We start from the raw sequence: 24271 nt of genomic DNA on the forward strand, positions 1-24271 counted from the left end.
CCTATTTCTTCATCAGTAAAGCAAGGTGGTTGGATCCAAAGAGCCCAAGGTTGCTGATCTCTGTAAGACTGTGTTATAGTGAAAGTACGTTATGAGTTTTCTTATCCAATACACACTTGGCACTTAAAAGTTTACTTTTTTTTTTTTTTTTAGAATTCTGGTCTCACCCAACTCCCCTCCATAGATGGACCCTCGTTTAATTGGGAAAGTGCTATTTTGGCGCAGATTTAATATTTAAACAAAATGTCTGTCTCAAACCTCACTTTCTCTGTGAGGTCTCTGAAAACTAAACCTCCCTTTTCTCTGAACCACACAGCTGAGCATCACTCAGAAGAGTTCTTTCCATAAAAACCTGACTACCATCTGTCCTCACGAGGTTGCAAGCTCCTCTCTGGTCCTCAGTAAGTAGCGCAAGCACGGGGTGTGGTGCACAGGCAGACAGTTGTTTACGGAAAGGATACAGTTAATATGTACAGCTTACACTGGCCCTGCGTGTGTAAATCTTCTGTTTCTTTCCTACAGCCCCACGCTCAGTTTGGGGCGGATGAAACAAGACATATTAATTATCCAAAAATGCTTATCTGCCTATGGATGGTCAGTAGACTTCCTTCTGCTTCCTTCTCCTGCCTGGCTAATGCATTAAGACTCTGTACCTATGTTTTTATAACACCAAAATCAGTGGGCTATTATTCGAGAATGTCACTAAATGGAAAATTTTGATCCTTCCCCGCCAACTCCCACCCCACATTCCCATAGGCGCTTAGTTGTTGGAATGTTTTACTTTTCAACCACTTTTTAAGCAAACTTTAATTGTAGTAAAACACACATGATACATTTACCATCTCAACTCTTTTTAAGTGTACCGTTCAGTGGCATTCGTTACATACACATGGCTGCGCGACCAGCTGAACCATCCATCCACAGAAAGCTTCATCTTACACATCTGAAACTCTCTACCCATTAAACAATTGCTCCCCACTTCTCCCTCCCTGCAGGCCCTGGCAACCACCATTCTGATTTCTTTTTTTTATGCATTTATCTACTCTAGATACTCACATAAATGTACTATGGCATCTGTCCTTCTGTGATTGGTTTATTTCACTTAGTATAAAGTCCTCCAGTTTCAATCATGTTGTAGCAGGTGTCAGGATTTCCCTTTTTTTTAAGGCTTAATAGTTTTCCAAAGCATGTTGTATAGAAAAACCTCCCCTTCTCCTCTGGGGAGTGTCTTCTTTACTCTCACTTACTACCACACGCATGACACTTGACACCAGATGTGGGGGGGTCCTCCACCAAGCAATTTCTCAGTGACACAAGCTGGCTGTACCACAATTTAACTATTCTGACACCATCTACCTGGAGATAGCCTCAGATCCCAAAGGTAAGGGCTCAGTCCCATGAGACTGCACCCCCCCACACACACATTGAAGGCCAATGGCAATGTAGCTTGTACCTGGGTTTCTACCCAGTTGGCTATAAATCACAAGTTCCCATGAGGCCCTCTTCAGGTTCAATGAACTTGGTAGAACAGCTCACAGAACTCAGGAAAACAGTTGATTTACTGTTTATCAGTTTATTATAAAAGGATATGGTCAAGGGTGCAGATGAACATCTAGATGGAAAGATGTGTAGGGCAAGATATGTGTTCACCCTCTGTGGGTATGCTACTCTTCTACCAGCACCTCTGTGTGTGCACGATCCTGGAAGCTCTCTGCACCCCATGCTTTTGGGATTTTTATGAAGACTCCATCACACGGACATGATGGATCATTAACTCCACTCCCAGCCCCTCTCCCCACTCTGGGGAAAATTCCAACCTTCTAATTATGTCTTGGTCTTTCTAGTGACCAGCCCCCATCCAGAAGCCCACCAAGAGTTACCTGATTATAACAAAAGATACTCTTATCACCCAGGAAATTCCAAAGGATTTAGGAGCTCTGTGTTAGGAACCACAGTCAAAGACCAAATATTAGAACAAAAGATCTCCTAGTCCTTTAATCATTTAGGAAATTACAAGAGTTTTAGGAGTTCTGTGCCAGGAACCAGGGGCAGAAACCAATATTTTATTTTCTATTATCTTACATATGTGTACACCACATCTTGTTTATCCATCCATCCATTGATGGACATTGGGTCACTTTTGCTTTTTGACTGTTGTGAATAATGCCGCTATGATCACGAGGGTTCAAATATTTCTTCAAGTCCCTGCTTTCAGTTCTGCTGGATATATACCCAGAAGGAGAACTGCTGGATCATATGGAAATTCTGTTTTTCATTTTTGGAGGAACCACTAGACTGTTTTCCATAGCGGCCGCACCATTTTATATTCCTACCAACAATGCGCAGGTGTTCCAATTTCTCCGTTATCTTTCCCAACACTAACTGTTTTCTGTTTCTCTTTCTGTTTTCTGATAGTAGCATCCTAACAGGTGTGAGGTGCTTCAAGCACCACACAGACCTTGTTCCCATGAGTACCTGTGCTTTATCTCTTGCTGCCCAACACGTGGTCCACGGACCAGCAGCACAGACACCAACTGGGTGTATTTAGGATGCGTAATCTCAGCCTCCATCCTGGCCCTACAGAATCAGACTCTGCATTTTGACAAGATCCCAGTGGAATCTGAGAATTGCTGATCCACCTGCAATGGGAGCTCTGTGGGAGCTCAGAGACAAAGAATATAAACCTCACTTGGGTTCTGCACTTGATAAAATGAGGCCTTGTTGGATAAAGCAAGTTGGGTTTTTCTCTAGTTGATAGATGTTTGGTACATTCATTCTCTTTCAAAGAAACAAACTTAGAAGGTATAAATATTAGATAAAAATACATACTTTCCCCAACTCTGTGTGTTACTATGTAAAGATAAGAAAAACACAAAGCAGGATAATGGATTTTCTTTTGTAAACTACATCATCATCTGGCCTCTGTTATTGTAGAAGTTATACAGCACTGAAAAAATTTCTGGTTCATTCTATAAATTCCATTATAATTAAATTTGGGGCAAAAGAGTCAGTTTGGGGAAAACCTTCTAGAGTTGTTCTTGCATTTTATGCTTGACAATAAATACATGGTAATCTTCTTTATGTAATTAAAAGGAGATAGGAGAGAAAGGGTGTCCCAGGCCACCATGAGCGATGCATACAGGCAAAAAAGAGCCTAATAGTGATGACAATGTAACTAATTCCTATTGAATGGTTATTAGAAACTGGGCCCTATTTTAACGGCCTCCTGTCAATTAACTTGTTAACTAGTATATGTTTCTGAGTGGTAGGCTGATACAGGCAATGTCAGAGATAGGTCTAGAGAGGAAGGGAAGGGCCAATGAGCAAGAGTCACATTCCAGACATTAGACTCAACTGCAAGCAAACACTATCTTCAGGGTAAACCGACCTGTGACTTGGTCCCATAGGGAATTGCAGACTTTTTCCCTGAAAGAGAGTGAATCATTCTTGCTCTCATGGGGATGCCTTGGGATACAACCTGAAATAAAACCAGAAATATCAATTTCAATTACCATAACGTGGCATCATGCAAATAAGTTAGACATCGGTTTTAAAATGTGATTTTTCAAATATTTTCAAAAAATTAAAAATTAATGCAAAGGATGATGGGAAGCACAGTATGATGGAAACAATGAAAAGTATGTTCCTGCAAATCTTAGGTTTTGATTTTTTTTTTTTAACTTTTAGATTTTGGAATTGACTTAAATTGTATCTGATCTAAATCACGTATTACAATTAAGGAAAATGGTTCAGTGTCAAAGAGGTTATATGTGATTTTTCTCATGATCACAAAAGAGAGCAAGCAATGCATGAGGAGGAAACCCCAGGACTCCTGAAGCCCCGTGCAGAGTGTTTTCCTACACACACATCTAAGGAAATTTGTATCATCCCAAAGACACATAATCAGCAAAAGTACTCTCAGCAAAATATGTTACTTCTGTTCACATTTCCAAGTGACACGCTAGACAGTGAGAAGTTTGGCAACGTTGTTGGAAAATGGCAAGTATTATCTTTTACAAGGAAAATGCATTAACAAGGTACCTGATCTTCCAGGCCAATGGCGTTCAAGGCTTGTCGTCCTCTATAAGAAAGGGCCAAGTTAATGCTTCTTCCACGTGCAAATTTAGCCACTCGGATATCTAAGACATTGAAAGTAGACTCCGTATTATACCTCAGGACAGGCTAAACATATAACACCTAAACAACTGGTGCAATCAGAACCAAATTAAAAGACCCCTGTTAGTTCCTTTACAGAAAACACTAATAGTCGTGATTTTGTATTAAATTAAATTTAGATAGTTGCGGTTGCAAAAAAAAAATAATAAGTTCCTCTTTCTAAAACACTTCTTTTTAAAATCTAAAGAGAAAGATGTCAGAGAATCAGAATTTTCACATCTCACGAGTTTCAGTCTTGTCTTACCTTCCCTAGCTTCATATACATCAACTTGGAAATTCCTCTTTGCAAGGAAGCATGCATTTAATGATCCAACCTAGGAATCAAAGCAATTTATTTCATATTTTTATCTGATTCCACAAATATAGGGAAATTTTACTGGCAAAATGCGACATCGTGTGTAATTGTACTTGTATTAGTCTTGGCTGTCCAGTTGATTTATTCAATCACCAGCAGAAAACATCATTTGCAAAAATAATGGGATAAACTCAAGATTAAATGGTATGATTTCAGAGGTAGCTTTGGTGTTTTTCTTTTTTAACTTTTTTATAGTGAGATATAACTTTCATACAGAAAGATCACAAAATATGTACAGTTTACATAATACTTAGAAGGCAAACATCCATATAACTACCATTCTGGTCGAAAACAGAATATCACTGCCAACCCTCCATAGCTCCCACCATCTGCTCCCCAGTTAATGATCCCCAACTTTTCACCTAGGAGTAAATGTTATTCTGAGTTTTGTAATAACCCATCCTTGCTTTTGAATCACATAATTAGAATCACACTTGTGTATCTTCTTGTCTTTAACTCAACAAAATGCTTCTGAGATGCATCTATATGACTGTACATAAACTCCAGGCCATCCACTTTCACTACTCTATGATTTTCCATTGCATACAATCTCACAGGTTAATTAGCTGTTCTACTGTTGAAGGACATTTGAGTTGTCTCTGGTCTGAGAATATTTTTCACACTTTTATTGAGATATAATTGACATATAACATTGCATAAATTTCATGTATACAACACAATGATTTGATAAATGTATATACTATGAAATGATGGCCTGGGAATATTATTAACAATGCTGCAGGGATGAGATACCACCTCACACCAGCCAGAATGGCTGAAATTAGCCACTCAGGAAACGTCAGATGTTGGCAAGGATGCGGAGAAAGGGGAACCCTCCTACACTGTTGGTGGGAATGCAAGCTGGTGCAGCCGCCCTGGAAAACAGTATGGAGGTTCCTCAAAAAGGAGCTACCCTATGACCTAGCAACTGCACTACTAGATATTTACCCAAAGGATATAAACATAGTGATTCGAAGGGGTACCTGCACCCCAATGTTTATAGCAGCAATGTCCACAATAGCCAAACTATGGAAAGAGCCCAGGTGTCCATTGACAGATGAATGGATAAAGAAGATATGGCATATATATATATATATACACAATGGAATATTACTCAACCATCAGAAAGGATGAAACCTTGCCATTTGAAAGGACATGGATGGAACTAAAGGGTATTATGCTAAGAGAAATAAGTCAGAGAAAGACAAATATCATATGATTTCACTCATATGTGGAATTTAAGGAACAAAACAGATGAACAGAGGGAAAGGGAGGGAAAAATAAAATAAGATGAAATCAGAGAGGGAAACAAACCCCAAGAGACTCTTAACTCTAGGAAACAAACCGAGGGTTGCTGGAGGGGAGATGGGTAGAGGGATGGGGTAACTGGGTGATGGGCGTTAAGGAGGGCACTCGATGTAATGAGCACTGGGTGTTATAGGCAACTGATGAATCACTGACCTCTACCTCTGAAACTAATAATACACTATATGTTAATTAATTGATTTTAAATTAAAACAACAACAACAACAACAACAAAGGGTGGCTCAGTCAGTTAAACGTTCAACTCTTGATTTCGGCTTAGGTCATGATCTCAGGGTCGTGAGAGCAATCCCTGCGTTGGGCTCCACGCTGAGCTTGGAGCCTGTGTAAGGTTCTCCGTCTCCCTCTCCCTCTGCCCCTTCCCCTGCTCACTCACTCTCTCTCTCTCATAAACAAACAAACAAATAAATAAATAAATAAATAAATAAATAAATAAATAAAAAGCAATGCTGCAAAGAATATTTTTGTACCTGTATCCTGATACACACCTGCATAATTTCTCTCTAGGATTTTATACATGGAAGCTTAATCCCTGGTCAAAGGTTTATGTATCTTCACCTTTATTACGTCAAACTGTTTCGAAATTTTCTATCAATGTGTTTTCTTACCAGCAGCTTCTGAGAGTCTATCTTTGCCAGCACTTGGTGTTCTCAAACTTTTAAATCTTGCGGTGGATGGGTAAAATAGGAAGGTGTGTGGTTTTAATATGACTGATTGCTAAAAAGTTAAACTCTTTTTCATATATTAACTGGCTATTTGGATCTCTTCCTCCAGGAAGCCTTCCTTGAGTTCCCTGAGTTTTCACAGTGCTACAGGCTTTTCCTTTGAAAAATGTTATGGGTTGAATTGCTCACCCCCGAGCTCATGTGGTGCAGTCCTAACCCTGGTACCTTAGGATATGACCTATTTGAAGAGAGGGTCTTTACAGAGATAATTAAGAAGTTAAAATGAGGTCATTAGGATGAGTCCTAACCCAACTGGTGTCCTTCTAAAAAGGGGAATTTGGACACATACAGAGAGGGAAGATGGTATGAAGAGACATGGGGAGAAGCTGGGCAACCGCAAGCCCAGGAGAGAGGCCTAGAACAGCCCTCAGGAGGAACCAATACGCTGACACTTTGGTCTTGGACTTCTAGGCTCCAGGACTATAAGATACTAAAAATCTGTTCCTTAAGCCAATTGGTTTTTGGTACTATGTTATGGCAGCCTGCAGAAACTAATACAAAGAGCTTATCCCAGTTGAAAGTTCACATCTTTAGGGTGATTGTATGGTCAATATTGTCTACCTCACTGGGCTGCAAAATGGTTTGCTCACCATTTGATCCCTAGCCTCTAACATTGTGTTCGCAACATAATAAGTACCTGATTAGTATTTGTCAAATGTATAAATGAATGGTAGATATTACATTTTTAAATAAAATTTGTAATGAAACCAAGTCAAAATTTATTGAGCATTTATTATGTATGATTTAATCTACTAAACTTTAGGGATCTAAAGGCTATCCAGCTAAGTCCTTGGGCTCAATAACACCTAATTCAGTTAAGAAGAGACAAATAGATAAACCAATCAATGCTTAGCAAACCACTTTTGAGTATAAAGGCCCACTTTTTACGTAAACATTTTACAGATCCCCAGCATTATTTAAATTTCTAATATGGGTTGGTTAAAAATATATATATAATGAATTTAATCATAAAACATTTACATATACTGGGGCACCTAGGTGGCTCAGTTGGTTAAGTGACTGACTTTGGCTCAGGTCATGATCTCAGGGTCCTGGGCTCTATGCTCAGTGGGGAGTCTGCTTGTTCCTCTGCTCTCTCTCTCTCTTTCTCTCTCTCAAGTAAATAAAAATCTTTCAAAAAAAACATTTACATACACTTTAATAATAATTATAGTTGACTCTTGAACAACATGGGGGTTAGGGGTGTTTGACCCCTGCACGTCGAAAATCCACCTATAACTTTTGACTCCTTGAAAACTGCTAGTAACCTACTAGTAGCTAGCAGCCTGTTAACCAGAAGCCTCACTGGTAACATAGTAATACATATTTTGTTTGTTATGTATTATACACTGTATTCTTACATATAAAGTAGGCTAGAGAAAAGAAAATCATAAAGAAGAGAAAAATAGGGGCGCCTGGGTGGCTCAGTTGGTTAAGCGACTGCCTTCGGCTCAGGTCATGATCCTGGAGTCCCGGGATCGAGTCCTGCATCGGGCTCCCTGCTCGGCGGGGAGTCCGCTTCTCTCTCTGACCCTAACCCCTCTCATGTGCTCTCTCTCATTCTCTCTCTCTCAAATAAATAAATAAAAATCTTTAAAAAAAAAAAAAAAAGAAGAGAAAAATACATTTATATGACTGTACTATATTTATTGAAAAAATCAGCACATAAGTGGACCCTTCACAGTTCAAACCCTGTTGTTCAGGGTCAGCTGTGTATGTTTGAGTCATACAATTTTACTCCATTTACCCAAAGTTTTGCAAGCCTATAGATTGAGAGACATTTCCTAGCAAAATAATTCTGGACCCAGAGGTGGAAATCAATGATAAAAAAACATAAGGAATAAGTACTTAGAGAACAAACCAGAAAAGGATAAATTTTGCCCCGAGGGATGCAATAGGGCAGACTCTATTTTTCAGAGATGGCGATAAAAATATCTCCCATCCTTCAAGCTCTTCTGTAGTTATGACCTTGACACTCCTTCATCAAAAGATGGAGTTCATTTCTCCATTTCCTTGAATCCAAGAGGGCCTGTGATAGCCTTACTCAATAAAATGCGGTAGAACTGACACTTGAGCTGTTTCTAGGCATGGTCCTTAACTGGCCTGGAAGCTTCTGATGCTTACCTTTTGGAAGCCGGTGATCATGTGGGAAGAGTAAATATCTCTAGGCTGCCATGTAATGAAAAACCCAAACCACAGGGACAAGCCACTTGCAGTTGTTCTAGACAAGAGCCTCAACTGAGCTCTTGACTCACCACCAGCCCATACCAAGTACCTGCCGTGGGAGTGTGCCAGCTTGGACATTCAGCCCGCTCAAGCTCTCAGATGATTGCAGCCATATGTCAGACCATTCTCAGAACTGTGAGGCATAGTGATAGAGTGTTGTTTTAGGCCACTAGGTTTTGGGGTGGTTTGTTACACAGCAATAGACAGCCAGAACAAAGGGATTGGTAAAACAAACTCCATGGAAAACAGTACTTTTCAGTTGAACTTTGAAGAGTGAGACTATTTTGACATCTAGAGAAGAAGCAAGTTGACAGAGTAGGAATCCTTTTGGAAATTTAAAAACAACTCTCAAGAGATACAGAAAAATTATTATTTGAAAAATATTTATTGATTCAGAAGTATTACAAGATTCCTTGCTAGGCATTGAAAGTGATCCAGAGAAAATAGCAGCCCTCAGGAAGTTCACGGTCCTGTCTAGGTCTTCATTTTTTCTAATATTATTTGTATATTTGTATTTAACACACATATATTAATTTTTTTCCTATGTGCCAGCCTTGTGCTAGGTGTTAAGGATACAACAGAGAGCAAGATATACCCAGGCTTCTTGAGGGGATTCCAGTCAATTATAACACAAGATGATCAACAATAGGAGAGGACAGAGAAAAGACCCTCAAGCCAAATTACGGGTGTGGAGTGGGATAGGATATGACTTCCTGGAGACCAAAAGAATGCACCAGCTAAGGGTGGGTGAGTCAAGAGGAGGGTTTTCTAAGTAGAAGGCACACACGATAAAGATTAAAAGTATCTACTAGAAAGAAGGAACAGAGAAATCGGATTTAGGAAATAATAATGCTCATGTATGATAGCCATGAAGTGGTTGTTATGCCCAGCAATCTACTCTACCTCATCTTTACAGCCTCATGAAGGAGGCACTGCCGTTATCTTGTCTTACGGGTACTGTCATTGAGGCAAGAGAAGCGAAGTGGCTTACCTACGGTAACACAGCTAGTGAGGGCTGGAGTTGGTGTGAAGATTCAAGTGGATCCTGTCTGGTTCCAGAACGTGAGCTTTTTATCAATAAATTAGAAGAGTGTCTGAATACCATTGAAGACACAGCTGTAGATGAAGACTGCGAATTTATAGTGGCACCAAGATGTGAGGTTATGTTATATTTTTTCTTGCAGCCTGGATTTCTATGCAGAGGATTGGAACCAAACAGGGTGGGGTTTTGGCCATGTGGATGGGATGGAAAGCAAGGACTTGAAGATTTTACTTGGACTGATGGACAGTAACTCCAAGTTGGATGAAATGGAAGGGAGACAGAGGAGGGCTCCTGAACAGGGAGAAGTAGGAGGTCCCTGTGAAGAGCAGATGTAGCAGCAGGAACTGAGGGAGGAAGTTAGGAGGTTTTTAATCAGAATCTGAGGTCTGCCTCTATTATCTTAGTTGGGGCAGTTCTGTGGGATGACGAGGTCCAAGTCCAACATGGGTCATGGGACTTGGAGGCTGAAGTATGGTGGAGATGGAAGATATTGGAAGCATGTAGTTCAAGGATGAAGGGGCTAGAGATTCACATGGGTCAACAATGTGAACTTTGATAGTCGCTCAGGGTGATGGCAGTGCTAGGATATAGATAAAAGATGATGTGGACGTGCTGAAGTCTTCAGGACTGGGGGGAAGTGACTCAGAGTTTGACTGATGACAACAGAAGGGAGGATGGCTTTGGAAGGGAAGGTAGCAGCGAGAAGTAGGAGACAAGAATCACAAAGATAGATGGGGGCACATCTGGGAGGTGGGAGGCCTCAGAGGTTCTCAGCAGCTCCCTGGTGGATGTGGGGGCTGAGAAGAGGGCCGCGCACTAGGTCAGAGTTTAGGGCCTATTTGTCAGTCCAGATGCAGGCACAGGCAGACCCGATTCCTCTTTTATTTCCTCCAGTTTTTACTCCTCTACTCCAAGACACCTTGACACCTAAGCACTTATGTTTGGGGTTTTTTTTGTTTGGTTTGGTGTTTGGTTTTGGGGTTTTTTTTGTTTTTTAAATCATCCAGTGGTTCAAGCTCGAGGCCCTTCCACCATTCATTGATACTGCGGCCACCAAACTTTCTTCGTATCATTCAGTTTCTGTAGACTGATGATAGTTATTTTAAGAACTTAGTCCCTATTTAAACCATTAAGTGTGTGGAAAGGTTTCAAATTTAATTTTTACAAAGCAATCCACATATTTAATATTCTGTAAGGCCAACCAAGAAATCTATGCTCAACTATTTGGTTAAAATAAATAAGCCAGGGTTGGGGTGGGGGATGAACAAATGGATCACGAAGGATTTTTAGGACATTGAAAATACTCTGTATGATATTTTAATGGTACCTACATGTCATTACACATTTGTCCAAATTCACAGAATGCAGCTCAATGTACACTATGGACTTTGAGTGATGATGTGTCCATGTAGGTTCATCACTTGCACTAAATATCCCACTTTGGGGGAGGATGCTGATAATAGGGGGTGCTGTGCATGTATGGGAGCTGGAGATATTGGGAAATCTCTGTATCTTTCCCTTAATTTTGCTGTGAACCTAAAACTGCTCTAAACAAAAGTTATAATAAATCAATTTTCCCTGTGCAGCCACTCCTGAAATTATGAACACGTTAATTGTTAGCATTTGATGTGTCTGAAGAGATCATGACAAATTGTATTCGTTTTAATCCCTCTATCTGATTGCTTTCCTTTCAATTCCTCAATCTGAAGTGACTTCCTCTCTGATTGCTGGTATCACTTTCCCAGCAGTGGTCAAGCTGTCTCCACTAATAGCATGACTTGGTGCCCAGCACAGAACACTGTGTGTCTCAACAACTTTTCCATCACTTTTCACTCCTTTCCAGCACAGCCCTAGAGCCTTTTATGTTTCACTAATCACAGCTCCTTTGATTTCACCACAGGTGATTTCCCTTGTTAAACACAAACATCTTAAATCTCTTTCTTCCTTCTCTGCTTTCTTCCGATTTATGAAAAATTGCCCGTCTATCTACATTCCTTCCATTTGTGTGTTAAAGACTATCTAGTAAGGGCAATAGCAGTAACAAGTTTGCATTAAGGAAGAGAAAACTGGAAGGCTACAGTGAAGTTGATACAATAAAGTTAATTTCTCCCGAAGGCTATATTGTTCTGTGGCATTTAGAAAACAATTAAAGAGACAATCAAAGGCTAAATGGAGTAAGTCTCCCTGAAGGAAAAGAGAGAGGCTTGAGAAACTTCTCTTTCTTTCACAGCACATAATTCTCACTGTTCCTTTTCTGGTGGAGAGCAGGACGGGGAAGGATATTGATCAGGAGACCAACAGGGTCAGGAATGTTGGAATAAAGCTAGATGAAGTAATTTGGAAGTAAGATTAAATATAATCTTGGTTCATGAAAAGTCAAGTGTTGGAGAGAATGAGGGCCTGGAGGAACTCTTACACATTACTAGCGATGACCTCTGACAAATCTACCTTGTCTCCTCAGGGCGTACATCCAGGAGACACATGCCAGAATGTTCAGAGCAGTACTTTTCACAACTAACATACAAACAAAAATACTGGAAACAACCCAAATGGCCATCAGGGAGGAATGAACAAATCAATTATGGCATATTCACACAATGAAAGGCAGTAATATGAATATTTTAGTAATACTATAAATGAAAAGAATAAGTCCCAGATGATTTCATACTGCATGATAGTCTAATAAGGATGAGTAAAGCTAAATCACAGATATACATATATACGTAATTTTTAGAAGTATATATGCATATTATTTATGTGTACAGATATGAGATAAATATATCACACATACATAAAACCTACATATATACATATATATATACATATATATATGCAAGAGAATGATAAACACGAGATTCAAGGCAATGCTTATAATGGGTGAGGGAGAAGCACAGAAGTTGATCTAAGTCACCAGCAATGTGTTAATTCTAGTGTTGAGTGGTGAGTTCAGTTACTGCTGCTGCTTGTTACTATTAATAAACAAAAAAAAGTAAATAAAAGTCTTCTCCAAGACCATGGTATGCTCATAGTATGTTCTGAAACAAAGACTATAATTCCAATTCGGTGTAACTAAAGTTCGAGTAAAACTAAAAGAAACGAATACTGGTAGATATTATATAGGTCCAGCCAGAAGGATTAGTAACATGGCTAATAAAGTGCTTTTTTTTTTTTTTTACACCAGAACGGGCAAATATTGCCCAAGTAAAATTCTACTGTTAAAGCTGAAACAGGTTTAAAGCCATTCAAGTTCAAGCACAGAGAAACTAATCTTTCAGAGCCCCATCTATTTTTGTTTGAAGAATGTGATCTTCCTTCCAACTTGTGGTCTTAAACTTCTGTTTTACAAAATCCAAAAGGAAAATACAGAAGAAATCAATACAATAGAGGTTATAGTAAATAAGAGTAACATACAAAGCTATAATTAAGATGAATTAAAGAAAGCCAAAATATTACAGTTGTAAAACTTGCTTGTTACTTGTTGAATCAGTCCTACACTAGAAGTTAGGTAATACATACAATTATTTTCAAGTAGATTACTTTATGTTGCTCTAACGTGTTCTCTTTACCAGTGCACTGTTAAAACTAACCAAAGCTCTACACACGTGTATTCCCTTACAATAGCAGCACACACTACGGCTACCTGCAAAGCTGTCATTCTCAAATGACAAATTTGAATGAAATTTGGTGAATGAAAGGAAAATAAATTGGGAAAATTGGTGAATGAAAGGAAATAAAAAGCAGAGAAGTAACATATTAAGGAGAAATAATGGGAATTAGAAGATTCATGCAGTTCAGCTCTTTTAATCAGCCAGCCAGCTTGCTAGCAACAAGGGATGGTTTCTGTTGAGGAAGGTCGTGTGCAGTGGGAATATGGTCACCAGTGACCTCTGATCCGGAGCTACAGTGGGAAGCTGCTTGTTCTTCATTTTGGCTTTAGCCATATTGTAATCCCCAGAATCAAAATATTTTTGCCCCTTCTGTAATCGTTTCCCTAAGAAATCTGAACCTCCAGGCTTTTGTCCCAGATGAGGATACCTTGCTTTTAATTTTGCTTCTTCAGCTTTCTCTGGACTAGTCACTTTATCTTCCATTTCCTTCTGCTCCTCCGCGGAGGCTGCCTCAGGGACTTCCAGGGACATACGGCTCCCTCTTACCCTGCTTCTCCAGCTCTGCCACGCCGAAGGTACTCAAGTGCTTTTTCCACTCTACCTTTATTTCCCCTTCTCACTTTCTATAAAAGGGGCTTAATCGGGACGGTCAGTGCCTTCTTTAGTGGTTACGCTGGCAAGAAGGCTAATTAGACCTAAAGATATAAAAGGAAAGGAAAATGTGTGTACACCATTGTGAGCCCACCACAAACTCTCAGTTAAGGCTCAGCTGGCTTCTGAGCATAACCAGACATGAAGGTGGTGAGGGGACAGAGGAAATGGGACAGGGCTGGACACCTGGGAGCAACCCACACTTTCCGTGATGTGAGTTCTGGCAGTTCTGCCTTGACAGAGATAGGACAGTTCTACCAAGTTCACGGACAATGATGAAACGTCTCTATATTTGTTCTGAGGCATCCAAAGTCCATAAGAGTAGATTGTTTTGATCATAGAATAATTGGCAAATTAAAAGCTTTATTAACAACTAGTCTAGTCCGTTTGTGCATGAGCAGAGCTCTGAGGAGATTGTTGGTTACGTAATTATGGATTGACCCTTTTGTTCTATTTTTCTGCCTTCTTTTCCTGCCTCCTCTTACTTCCTTCTTTGCAAGTCATGTGCTTTCTTTGACCCCATCCTGGCCCACTCTGTTGATGATTAACTTACCATTTAGGAACACTGTTTGAAAATTTCTTATGTAAATGCTGAAGTATGCTTCTATGGTGTTTCGCTGGCCTGCTTTTTTTTTTTTTTAATATTTTATTGGGGTGCCTGGGTGGCTCAGCTGGCTAAGCGTCTGCCTTTGGCTTGGGTCATGATCTCAGGGTCCTGGGATGGAGCCCTGTGTAGGGCTCGCTGCTCAACGGGGAGTCTGCTTCTCCCTCTACCCCTCCCCTCTGCTCATGATCTCTCTCTCTCTCACGTTCTCTCTCTCTCTCAAATAAATAAATAAAATCTTTAAAAAAAATAAAAAATAAAAAAATACTTTATTTATTTATGAGAGAGAGAGCACAGGAGCCTGGGGGGGGGGGGTTGGTAAGAGGGACAGGAAAAACTGATTCCCCGCTGAGCAAGGAGTCTAATCTCAGGGCTTGATCCCAGGACCCAATCCCAGGACCCGATCCCAGGACCCGAGGATTACAACCTGAGCCAAAGGCAGATGCTTAACCAACTGAACCATCCAGGTGCCCCATTGCTGCCCTACTTTTATCAAGAGGATTCGCCAAATTTCCGTGGGTTCCCATGTGACCACTCCAGCAGTGATCATTCAAGTGTCTAATGATAATGAGAAAACTGTACCTTTTAATTTATAAATGCTGACCCTAGTAGGAAGGGGCATGGTGACTATAAAAATGTCATGCATTTTATGCCTCTTTATTATAATGTGCTTGAAATTAACCTGATAGTGTAATGTTAAACATGTGTCAACTCCTTTTGACTTAATGAAATGTATAAAACTCTCCCTAAGACTTCTAGGCCTTTGTGAGTTTGTCACCAAACAGAAGAGCCTGTTTATACCTCCCACTCGTCCAACTATACTTTGATTTCTCAAGAATTGGATCTTTGAACATATGAATGTAATGAAAAGAACCAGATTGTTAGCAGCACTCACCATGAAATAAGCACATAAAAATGTCTTCACACTTGGTTAGTAATGATTCCATCTGCTAGAATTGCACATGATATTATTGCATATGCTATGTGTTTTCATATTTAAACCTTACCCTGAACTCACTAGCCTGTATCATCTGGATTTGGTCTCTGAGGCCAAGCATAGTTTTGATCTTCCTCCTTTGATGATGATGACTTTCTGTGGGGGTTCTTAGGACTTTTTCTCCAGCCTTGATCCCTCTCCTGAACTCATCTCTGACTAGTGAACCTCTTTCTACCTGCGGGGTCATGCAGGTCTCTCCCTCTCAACATGCCTCAAATCCAAGTTATTCCCCTCCCTCAAACTTCAAACCTCCTCCTTCTGGATTCCATAGCTTAGAGACTAGCAGCTCTGCCCACTAGTTCATCCAACCAGGATACTTCAGGGAATGTTTAACATCCCTTTCTACTTGCCAATATATATTTAATTAGACAACAAGTCTTGTTGATCTCCTTGAGACTTTTTCAAGATAGACCTCCTACCCTACCCTCCATTCTCTTTTCAGAGAGCCCTGAAAAGCTTTCACCTGAACTACTCTGATGGATTTCCGAAAATCCTTCCTTCCCAGTCTCCACCTATTAAAGCCATGCTCCACACTAGACTAGGTGTCTCCTACAACAAAAATTAGAGGATGCATTTTCTGTCTTATATTCCTTTATTTGTTCCTCATACATCTGTGGGGAAAAGTCCCAAATTTTCAATATGACCTAAAAGATTCTTACATGTGACCGCGACCTCTCTTTTCAGTTCATTTTTTGCCCATTCCCTATCTGTAATAAGCATACCAAAGTTACTGCATATTTCCTGACTGAATATGCCATGCATTTTTACACTTACATGCCTTTGAATACAATGTTCCCTTTGCCTGAACAATCCTTTCCTGCTTTCTCCATCTGGAAAATGTTTGGTCTTCTTTCAAGACTCATATTCTCAGTGCAATTCTTCTTGATACCTCCTCCTCCAAAAGACTTATTTGCCTTTTCTTCTGTAATTCCACAGATGCCTATAGGAATATGTGTTTCAATATCTCCCACGATGAACTGAATTATTTATTTACATTTTCGTCTGACTCTCCCATAGGCTGTAAGTGCCCAGAGAATAATGATATTTGTAAAGTTTGTATTTTATCACTTTCTATTTCTAGTCCAAACCACAATACCTGATACTTGGTAAGAAATTGGTATTTTTTTAATAAAAAAATTAGAAAATTAGATAAACATGAAGGAAAAAAGTAATGTTCCACAATCTTACCACCAGAGAGAACCAGTGTTAAAATTTTCTATGGATATAAAACATGTAATATTTCTTTTAAAAATAGTACCAGGTTGTAGATTTTATGATTTTGTTTTAAAAAATGAACAGGATCTTGTGAATATATTTCCATGTCAGAAAATATTTTAAATCAAAATATTAAACAATCGCATTACATTTCATTGTACGCAATGCCCTTATATTTGGACATTGAGGTTATTTTAATTTTTTGGCTTGTGAACAATCATATGGCACCCATTCATTTCCTTTGATAAGACTGAAGTAATGAAATGATGCCCCAGCGGCTCCTGGGCCTTAGCACGAGGGGCAAATAAAGATAACAGCAGAATGAAAGAGGACAGAGAGGAGAGGAAGAAGGCAAGCCAAAATGAGCTGGAGAGAGGATGCTGACAGCTGCGAGTGTCGGACGATTTGACCAGATCTCTTGGTTTGTTTTTGGAATAGCTACAAAGCAGGCGAAAGAAACTGAGAGTGTGTGGGACAAGTTATTTTTACGGTTTTGTTGTGAGTTTTGAATATCCCCCAGACCGGGTGTTTTTGAGAGACCATGTTAAAGATTCTTCATTGCGTTTTATTTCTCCTAGGTTGAAGAACAGTTGTGTCTCTCAAGGCAAGGCCTCACTGAGGTCTTGGGCGGATGTATGTGTGGATCATGGACTAACTGTCCGAGAATATCTGGGGCCTATTGAAAAGGAAAGAAAAACAGGCAGTTAAGCTTTGAGCTGCCTGAAGTTACTGGTTTCATCTCAGATGCTGCTCACAAAGCAATAAATGAAGCAGACTCTAAAGGGTGAGTTCTCTGTATCACATAGGTCTAACAGCAGAATTTATGGGACACCTTAACAGGCTGTCCGGGTAGCAAAAAAATAATCTCAAAACGTTAGTCACACCTCCTGGAGAAATGGTGATATGGCTAAATAATAAGGGAGACAGCTAGAATAAATTTGTTTGATGAGAGGGATCGGAGCACAAGGAAAGCTACAAAAGAGATTGAGGAGAGCTAGAGCGTGGGATCAAGACTTGTCCTTAGCTCAGAGCAAATTCAGGATGACCTCTACAGCCACAGAGAAATCCACTCCCCTTCTGTTGGTAGAGGGTGCTAGATATTAGTGCAGAAATGAAGTGAGCATTTCTCACATACAGGGCTCAGTGCCTGGGGAGTAGAAATCAAGAGTGGAGTGAATAGAGTTTTATTTACTTTCATATCAATAAAATAAGAATAAAGGCTCATAGTAATTACGTTCTTTACATGGTTTGTCTCATTAATATTTGCAGAAAAATAAAACAGAGGCCTTGGCACAAGACTATAAAACATTCAATGGTTTCTATGTGTCTAGGATATTGACTTTGGCAAAAGTGAAAATTCTGGGTGACATTTGATTTCTGCTTTTATAACAACTAGATTGAGAACAAAGATAGAGATATGTGGATGAGGAAGGGTGAAAAGGAAGCCATGGAATTTTAGAGTTAAAAGACACAACCATCTGGTGTTCTGAGTGATTTTCTGATTGCAGTCTCAGCTGACTTTAGTCCCCTCGCTATCAGATGCTTTGTCTCATTCAGGTGAGGTGGAGAGATCCTAAGAACAGAGGACAGAAACCCAGTCTAGGGCCAATTCAGCACCAAGATGCCTCTGACCCTGTAAATCCTCAAGAGAAATCTAACATTTTTGGCTGTGACATACACCCTCTCCTAGAGTCAAGGTGAAGTTGCTTCAAAGGCAACTTCATGAACAGAGGTCACTAACCTGACTCGAACACTGGGAGAGAGGGCATGATTATGGACGAGAGGTCGTAAAGTTCACGAGTCTCCTTATTCTGATGTTTCGAAAGACTTTACCCTCTCAATACCTTTTCAAGGAGCATTTTGCTGGTCAAACACAGGGATAATGGATCTCAAAACAAATGTGTAGTGGGGTTGCTTGTCGGCAGGGGAGACAGAAGGAAGGCTTCAATGCTACCCTATGATACATCTTTGAACGTGGGCTCGGACAGTGGGCCACAGCTGAGCCTGGAATCCTCGGTAGCTCTTTCAGCTAGAGCTCTTGGCTTCCCCCCAAAAAATGAGGGCTCAAGGAGCTGTAGCTGTTGCTGAAAGAGTGCCCTTTGGCTCCGCTCATTTCTACCCTACAGTAAACCCTGCAAACAGTCCCCAGAAGCAGGACCTGAGTGGGAACATAGCCTGAGGGTACTGGACGGGTTAGAGAGACTTTCTTTCGACTTCACTGGCTTGTCACTTTGTAAAAACAGAAAAGACATTACTAACACAGAGTACGGCAGCTCGTGTCGCAGTTTTTCCCCCCGAGGCTACAGAATCAGAAAGCTGCACCCATAGACCTCCTTCCAGCCTGAAAGGCAGAGGTTGTTTGTCAAATCCATTTTCAAGATCGTCCTTCAAGGACTACATTCCTTATGACACCATTCTGGTGGAAAACATTGCCTTTCTTTTAATTGCCCCCAACTTGTAAGCACAGGATTCCCCACTTCTGAAAGCAAACTCATGCACACAAAGTATGTTAGTGTGTTTGACGGTATAAGGCACTGAGATAACCTTTATAAAAAGGGAGGGAGCAGGACCCAAAGATAAGACAATCTCAAGATTTAGAAAAGTAAATACCTTTTATGGGGAAATAAACCATGCATATCAATAACTTTTATAGGATGAAGCCTGTGATAGAGGCAAACAGAACCCTGGGGGCATTTTCAGGAGAGAAGAGGTCTTTACAGGATGACCCTCCAGCTTCCAGGAGGTAATGGCATTGGCGGGGGGCTTGGGGAGCAGTGTTTCACACAAGGAGGAAAATGTCTAAGTCGATACAGTGATCTTTCTAAATATTCAGATTAAAGTTGTTTTTTTTTTTTAAACTTTCACCAGTTTAAGATCATGGTTTCGTTTCTTTCACCTCTAGTTTCTCAATAAGAGTTCCTTCCTTGATCTGTCGTTTCCTTCTGACCTCTTTGACTTGACAGGTCTTCAAAGAAAAGAAATTAATTGGTCTATCACAGGGTCAGATGATCACTTACAGTGGGGCAAGGACAAATTCTTAGGGTGGCTTCTCAGTGGGCAAGGCTACTACTGAAAAAAAGTAAGATGAATTCACTGTATCCTTTGGACTTTTTTTTTTTTAAGTTTTACTTATTTATTTTAGAGAGAGAGAGAATGGGAATGAGCGGGAGGGGCAGAGGGGAAGGGAGGGAGAATTTCAAGCAGACTCCACACTGAGCAGGGAGCCTGACGTCAGGCTCGATCTCTCGACCCTGAGATCACGACCTGACCTGAAACCAAGAGTTTCAGACACTACCCAAGCACCCCTCCTTTGGACTTCTAAGGAAAAGTTCTCAACTCTGTTGTAGTTTTTCCCCTTAGGGGCTGGGGAGAGCCTTTCATGTGTTAGACAGTGTAAGGTACTAGGATATGGCCCGTTGGCAGGAAGAGATTGGGAAAGGTGAACAGAAAGACACAAGAAAGAAATTGAGAGAGAAAATTAATTTGTCCTTTGTGTTTTAATTTAACCTTCTTGAATTGCTTTATTTAATACTTTATTTCATGATATGCTCAAAATTCAAGGTTTTGTCCATTGTGACATTTCCTTCATCTTCCTATCCTTAAGAGAGTTTTTTATCCCTCTTGTTCATTCATCTATCAAATACTAACTAAATAATAACAATAAGTCATGTTGGACATGGTTCCAGCCACTGGAATACACTGGTAAATATAAGCTTGTATTCTAGTTGGAGTAGATATTTAATAGGTTAAAATTCAAAAACAAATAAAGGGTGTAATTCCAGGTGCTGATGAATAATATTAAAAAAACATAAAACAGGGAAATGGTGAAGCCAGCCAAGTAGACAGGCTCAGTTCAAGTGGAACCTTTGGTAAAGAGTCGGATTTTATTTTACTTGCAATGGGAAACCATTGGAAGGCATTGGCAAAGAGTTATAATTACCAGACTTATGTTTTAAGAGGATGGGTGTGGCTGCTATGTGGAGAATGGACTGTCCGTGGATAAGAGTAGAAGCTGTGGGACCACACAGGAGGTGGGTGAGGGATGATGATGGTCTGGACTGGAATGGTAGCAATGGTCAGAATTGACACTGATTTTGGATATAGAGCCACCAAAGCTTACTGGTGGAGTAAAAGAGTAATGGAGGTCTGCGCATAAAATGAAAAAAGGAATCAAACATGATTCCTAGGCATGAGCCTGAGCAATAAGGTGGATAGAATTCCTTTGCAGAGGAGTTTTAGTTTTGTTTTTTTTTTTGGAGAGAGAGAGAGCGAGTGTGAGCAGGGACTGGGAGAGGGAGAGAGAATCTTAAGTAGGCTCCACGCTCAGCCCAGAGTCCAACTTGGAGCTGGATCCCACGACCCTGAGATCATGACTTGAGCCAAAAATCAAGTCAGGCACTTAACCAACTGAGCCACCCAGGCGCCCCAAATTTTAGTTGCTTCTAATACATATCTTCTATGTTCCAGCACAGGCATGTGCGCAGATAATGAAGTGGTTACATGACAAAGAGTTTAAGTGTTACTCAGCAAGAAATCCATGGATGACCCCACATATTTATGCCTCCCCAAATCATATATGCAATCACACATTTGTTACCTCCCCTTTGCTAAGAGACCTTCTAAGAGGTGTCACTGCTGCTCCCATAGCCTGAGTCTTGGACAAACGCCAACAGTGTCTTAACTGGTCATCGTGTCTTAAAATTTCCACTCCTCCACACACTAGCTCGAGGAATCTTTTAAAATCACAACTCACTTTCCTGCCTAACGTCCTCCAGTGGTTTCCCATGATACTAGGAGTAAAATCCAGTCTTCTTGCCCTGCCCTCTTAAGACCCTAGGGGAGCTGGCTCTCTCAGCTCTCCTGCCTCAGGAGCTCCTCTTCTCTAGCCTCACTCTTTCTGCCTTTCTGTCTGCTCCTTGAACACCTCAGGGTTTCTCTTCTGGCTCTTTCCTCCGCCTGGAATGCTTTCTGTAGCCCCGCACATGGTTGCTTCCTCCTATTATTCAGGTCTCTGGTCATATATCCTCCCCTCAAAGAGGCCGTCCCTGACCACACTCCAAACAGATGCCCGCAAAGACTTTCCACAGCCCTGCCCTATTTGCATTTCTTTACAATGTCTATCTCTCACTGAAATGATTTGTTTTCTTCTCTGTTCTCTTTTCACTTCTCAGGAATGTTCACCACTGTATTCCTAGTAACTAAAGCAGTGTTGGCAAATAGCAGGCATGCAGTGACATTGTGGTGAATACATGCATCTCACTTCATGCAAAATTTCGATAGGAAAGACCTGGACTGAGGCCCTGTATAAAGAAATGACAACATATGTCACATGCATTGACCAACATGGCATGTGACAGCATTCGTTAGGATACTGAAATCTAGAACCAGAAATGTTAGAGGAACTTGTCATAGTACTTTGGGTGAAAAGATCATAAGGAAGGCAGAACAAAAGACAAAGTTGGCATATACTCGATAAATAAATGTGTGGTATAAACTATACTAATCTCTATACAGCCTTGAACAGTGTCTGGCACATATTAGGCTCTTAAGAAATTTTTGTTGAGTAAATGAATGAATGAATGAATACCTATGAGCTAAAAGCCTACAAATGAGTACAGCAAAGGTGAAAACAAAATGATTAAGCTTTTACCAATGGTGATACTTTTATTCCAAAATAGGAGTTCTATTGAGGGGGGGAAATACAGTCTACTTGAGGCAGCCCCACATGAAACAGACCAGCTTTGGTAAGATAACAATGGCAGCGGAGGAGAGACCCCTCCCACATCTTCTAGGTGTGGGGCAAGGCTCTGCAGATTCATCTCCTATGCCCAGCAACAGGGGAGCCCCTCACTCCACCACCTTACATGCTCCATGGGACCAGCCAAATAAGTCAGGAGACCAAACAGGTGCTATTCCCACTAGCGAACATCCAACATAACAATTTTGCATTAGCTTTTATTCTTATTATTAGTATAAACTGAATTATTCACCAAATGAGGCAAACATTTGGACTAAAATGACTATTAAACGCTGATATCTGTTTTAAAAACATAGCCAACATGGGGATGAATCAAATTCAATTTGCTCTGTTTTTTTAAGAAATGCTAAACCAAAATGACCAGGGAAAACAGACACCTTTGTATTTAATGGAGATAAAAATACCTTTCGTCGAAAAGAGCAAATTACCACTCATCCCATATTTAAAATAAATATCAGAGAAGTTTCACAGGAAGATGAACAATCTGTGCAAGCAATTTATAATAATTATTCAGACTAATGATAATATAACACCACTAACAGGAATAGGATATCCAAATAGAGTCTTACCAAGCCACCACCAATGACAGCTATTTTTTTCCTTCGAATGTCAGATGACTCCATAACTGCCAAAGTGCTTTTATATAAGTGTGCAGCTCCGGTCACAAAGGAAACTGTCTCCCTGCTGCTGATTTCCCCGCCTTTATACTGCCCAGGGTGCACTTGTTTGAGTCGGGCTAATTCCCCTTGAACTTAGAGCACAGCATTTAACTCCTTAGTGGCCCGAAGCACAATCAGCTCAACTTCAAGAAAAAAGAGAATTCATTGCAATAACCAAATGTTGAAAAATCCAGCCGAGTGAAGACACCCGTTCTCTGTCTTGCGTGTAAGACAGGGAATTTTTTAAAAGCACTCTCGGCTTTTCTTCTTCTGCAGCATGTATTCTTACTTTCTTTTTCATTCATGATTAACCATGAATGAAACTTCGCTCATCTGAAGTCCCAAAGCATCTTACGCTTCCCTTGGAGAGTGAGGTCGCTTGGTGTCACAACTGATGGGTGGATTATTCTTGTTATTAAGACCAGTCAGGAAGCACACCTCGAGGGTCCTCTCGGATTAACTTTAACAGACCGCCAGGGAAAATTTTTTTTCCTAGTACTAATACTCTCCCGAGCAAGATTTTGAATTTGTCACTAACCACACTTCCCTTTTTTGGCATCAGATGCTAGAAACCTTAGAATCGAATTTGTGCATTGACTCCAGGGGAGGTCCTTAATCCTGTGCTTCTTCTAAACTCATCCCTGAATTCCTATTATCTCTCTACGTCTTTGTCTTCTTTCATCCCATTTTACATGCATATTAATTTTTGGCGCATATTTGTGAATTGAGGGTTGTTCCTCCCCTCCCCCCCCGGGAACATGATGTGTAAAATAAAGTAAGAACATAAATGATGACAGTTCTTCACTAGTGAGAGCAGGGATCATACAGGTTTCTCCCTGGTGAGGAACTAGTTAAACATCATTGAATAGCGGCCCCTTGTGGATAAGGATGGTTAGAGTTGCTAGAAAACTTTTTTGCTGTTAGGCATTTTT

At 40.4% G+C, this 24271-nt stretch overlaps 1 protein-coding gene and 1 pseudogene across 1 annotated transcript in view; both read right to left on the minus strand.

Moving 5' to 3' along the window:
- The window catches only part of KMO (kynurenine 3-monooxygenase), a 51406-nt gene extending 28042 nt beyond the window's left edge, over positions 1–23364 (minus strand). Inside the window, 4 exon segments of the mRNA XM_032389282.1 lie at positions 3389–3478; positions 4042–4139; positions 4421–4490; positions 23250–23364. Of these exon segments, the coding sequence (XP_032245173.1) occupies positions 3389–3478; positions 4042–4139; positions 4421–4490; positions 23250–23303 (312 nt within the window). The 5' untranslated portion in view covers positions 23304–23364.
- On the minus strand, positions 13568–14005 carry LOC116622711 (annotated as a pseudogene).
- Positions 23365–24271: the final 907 nt, after the last annotated feature.

Source organism: Phoca vitulina, unplaced genomic scaffold (assembly GCF_004348235.1).
Source record: "Phoca vitulina isolate PV1807 unplaced genomic scaffold, GSC_HSeal_1.0 scaffold54, whole genome shotgun sequence".
Classification (NCBI taxonomy): domain Eukaryota; kingdom Metazoa; phylum Chordata; class Mammalia; order Carnivora; family Phocidae; genus Phoca; species Phoca vitulina.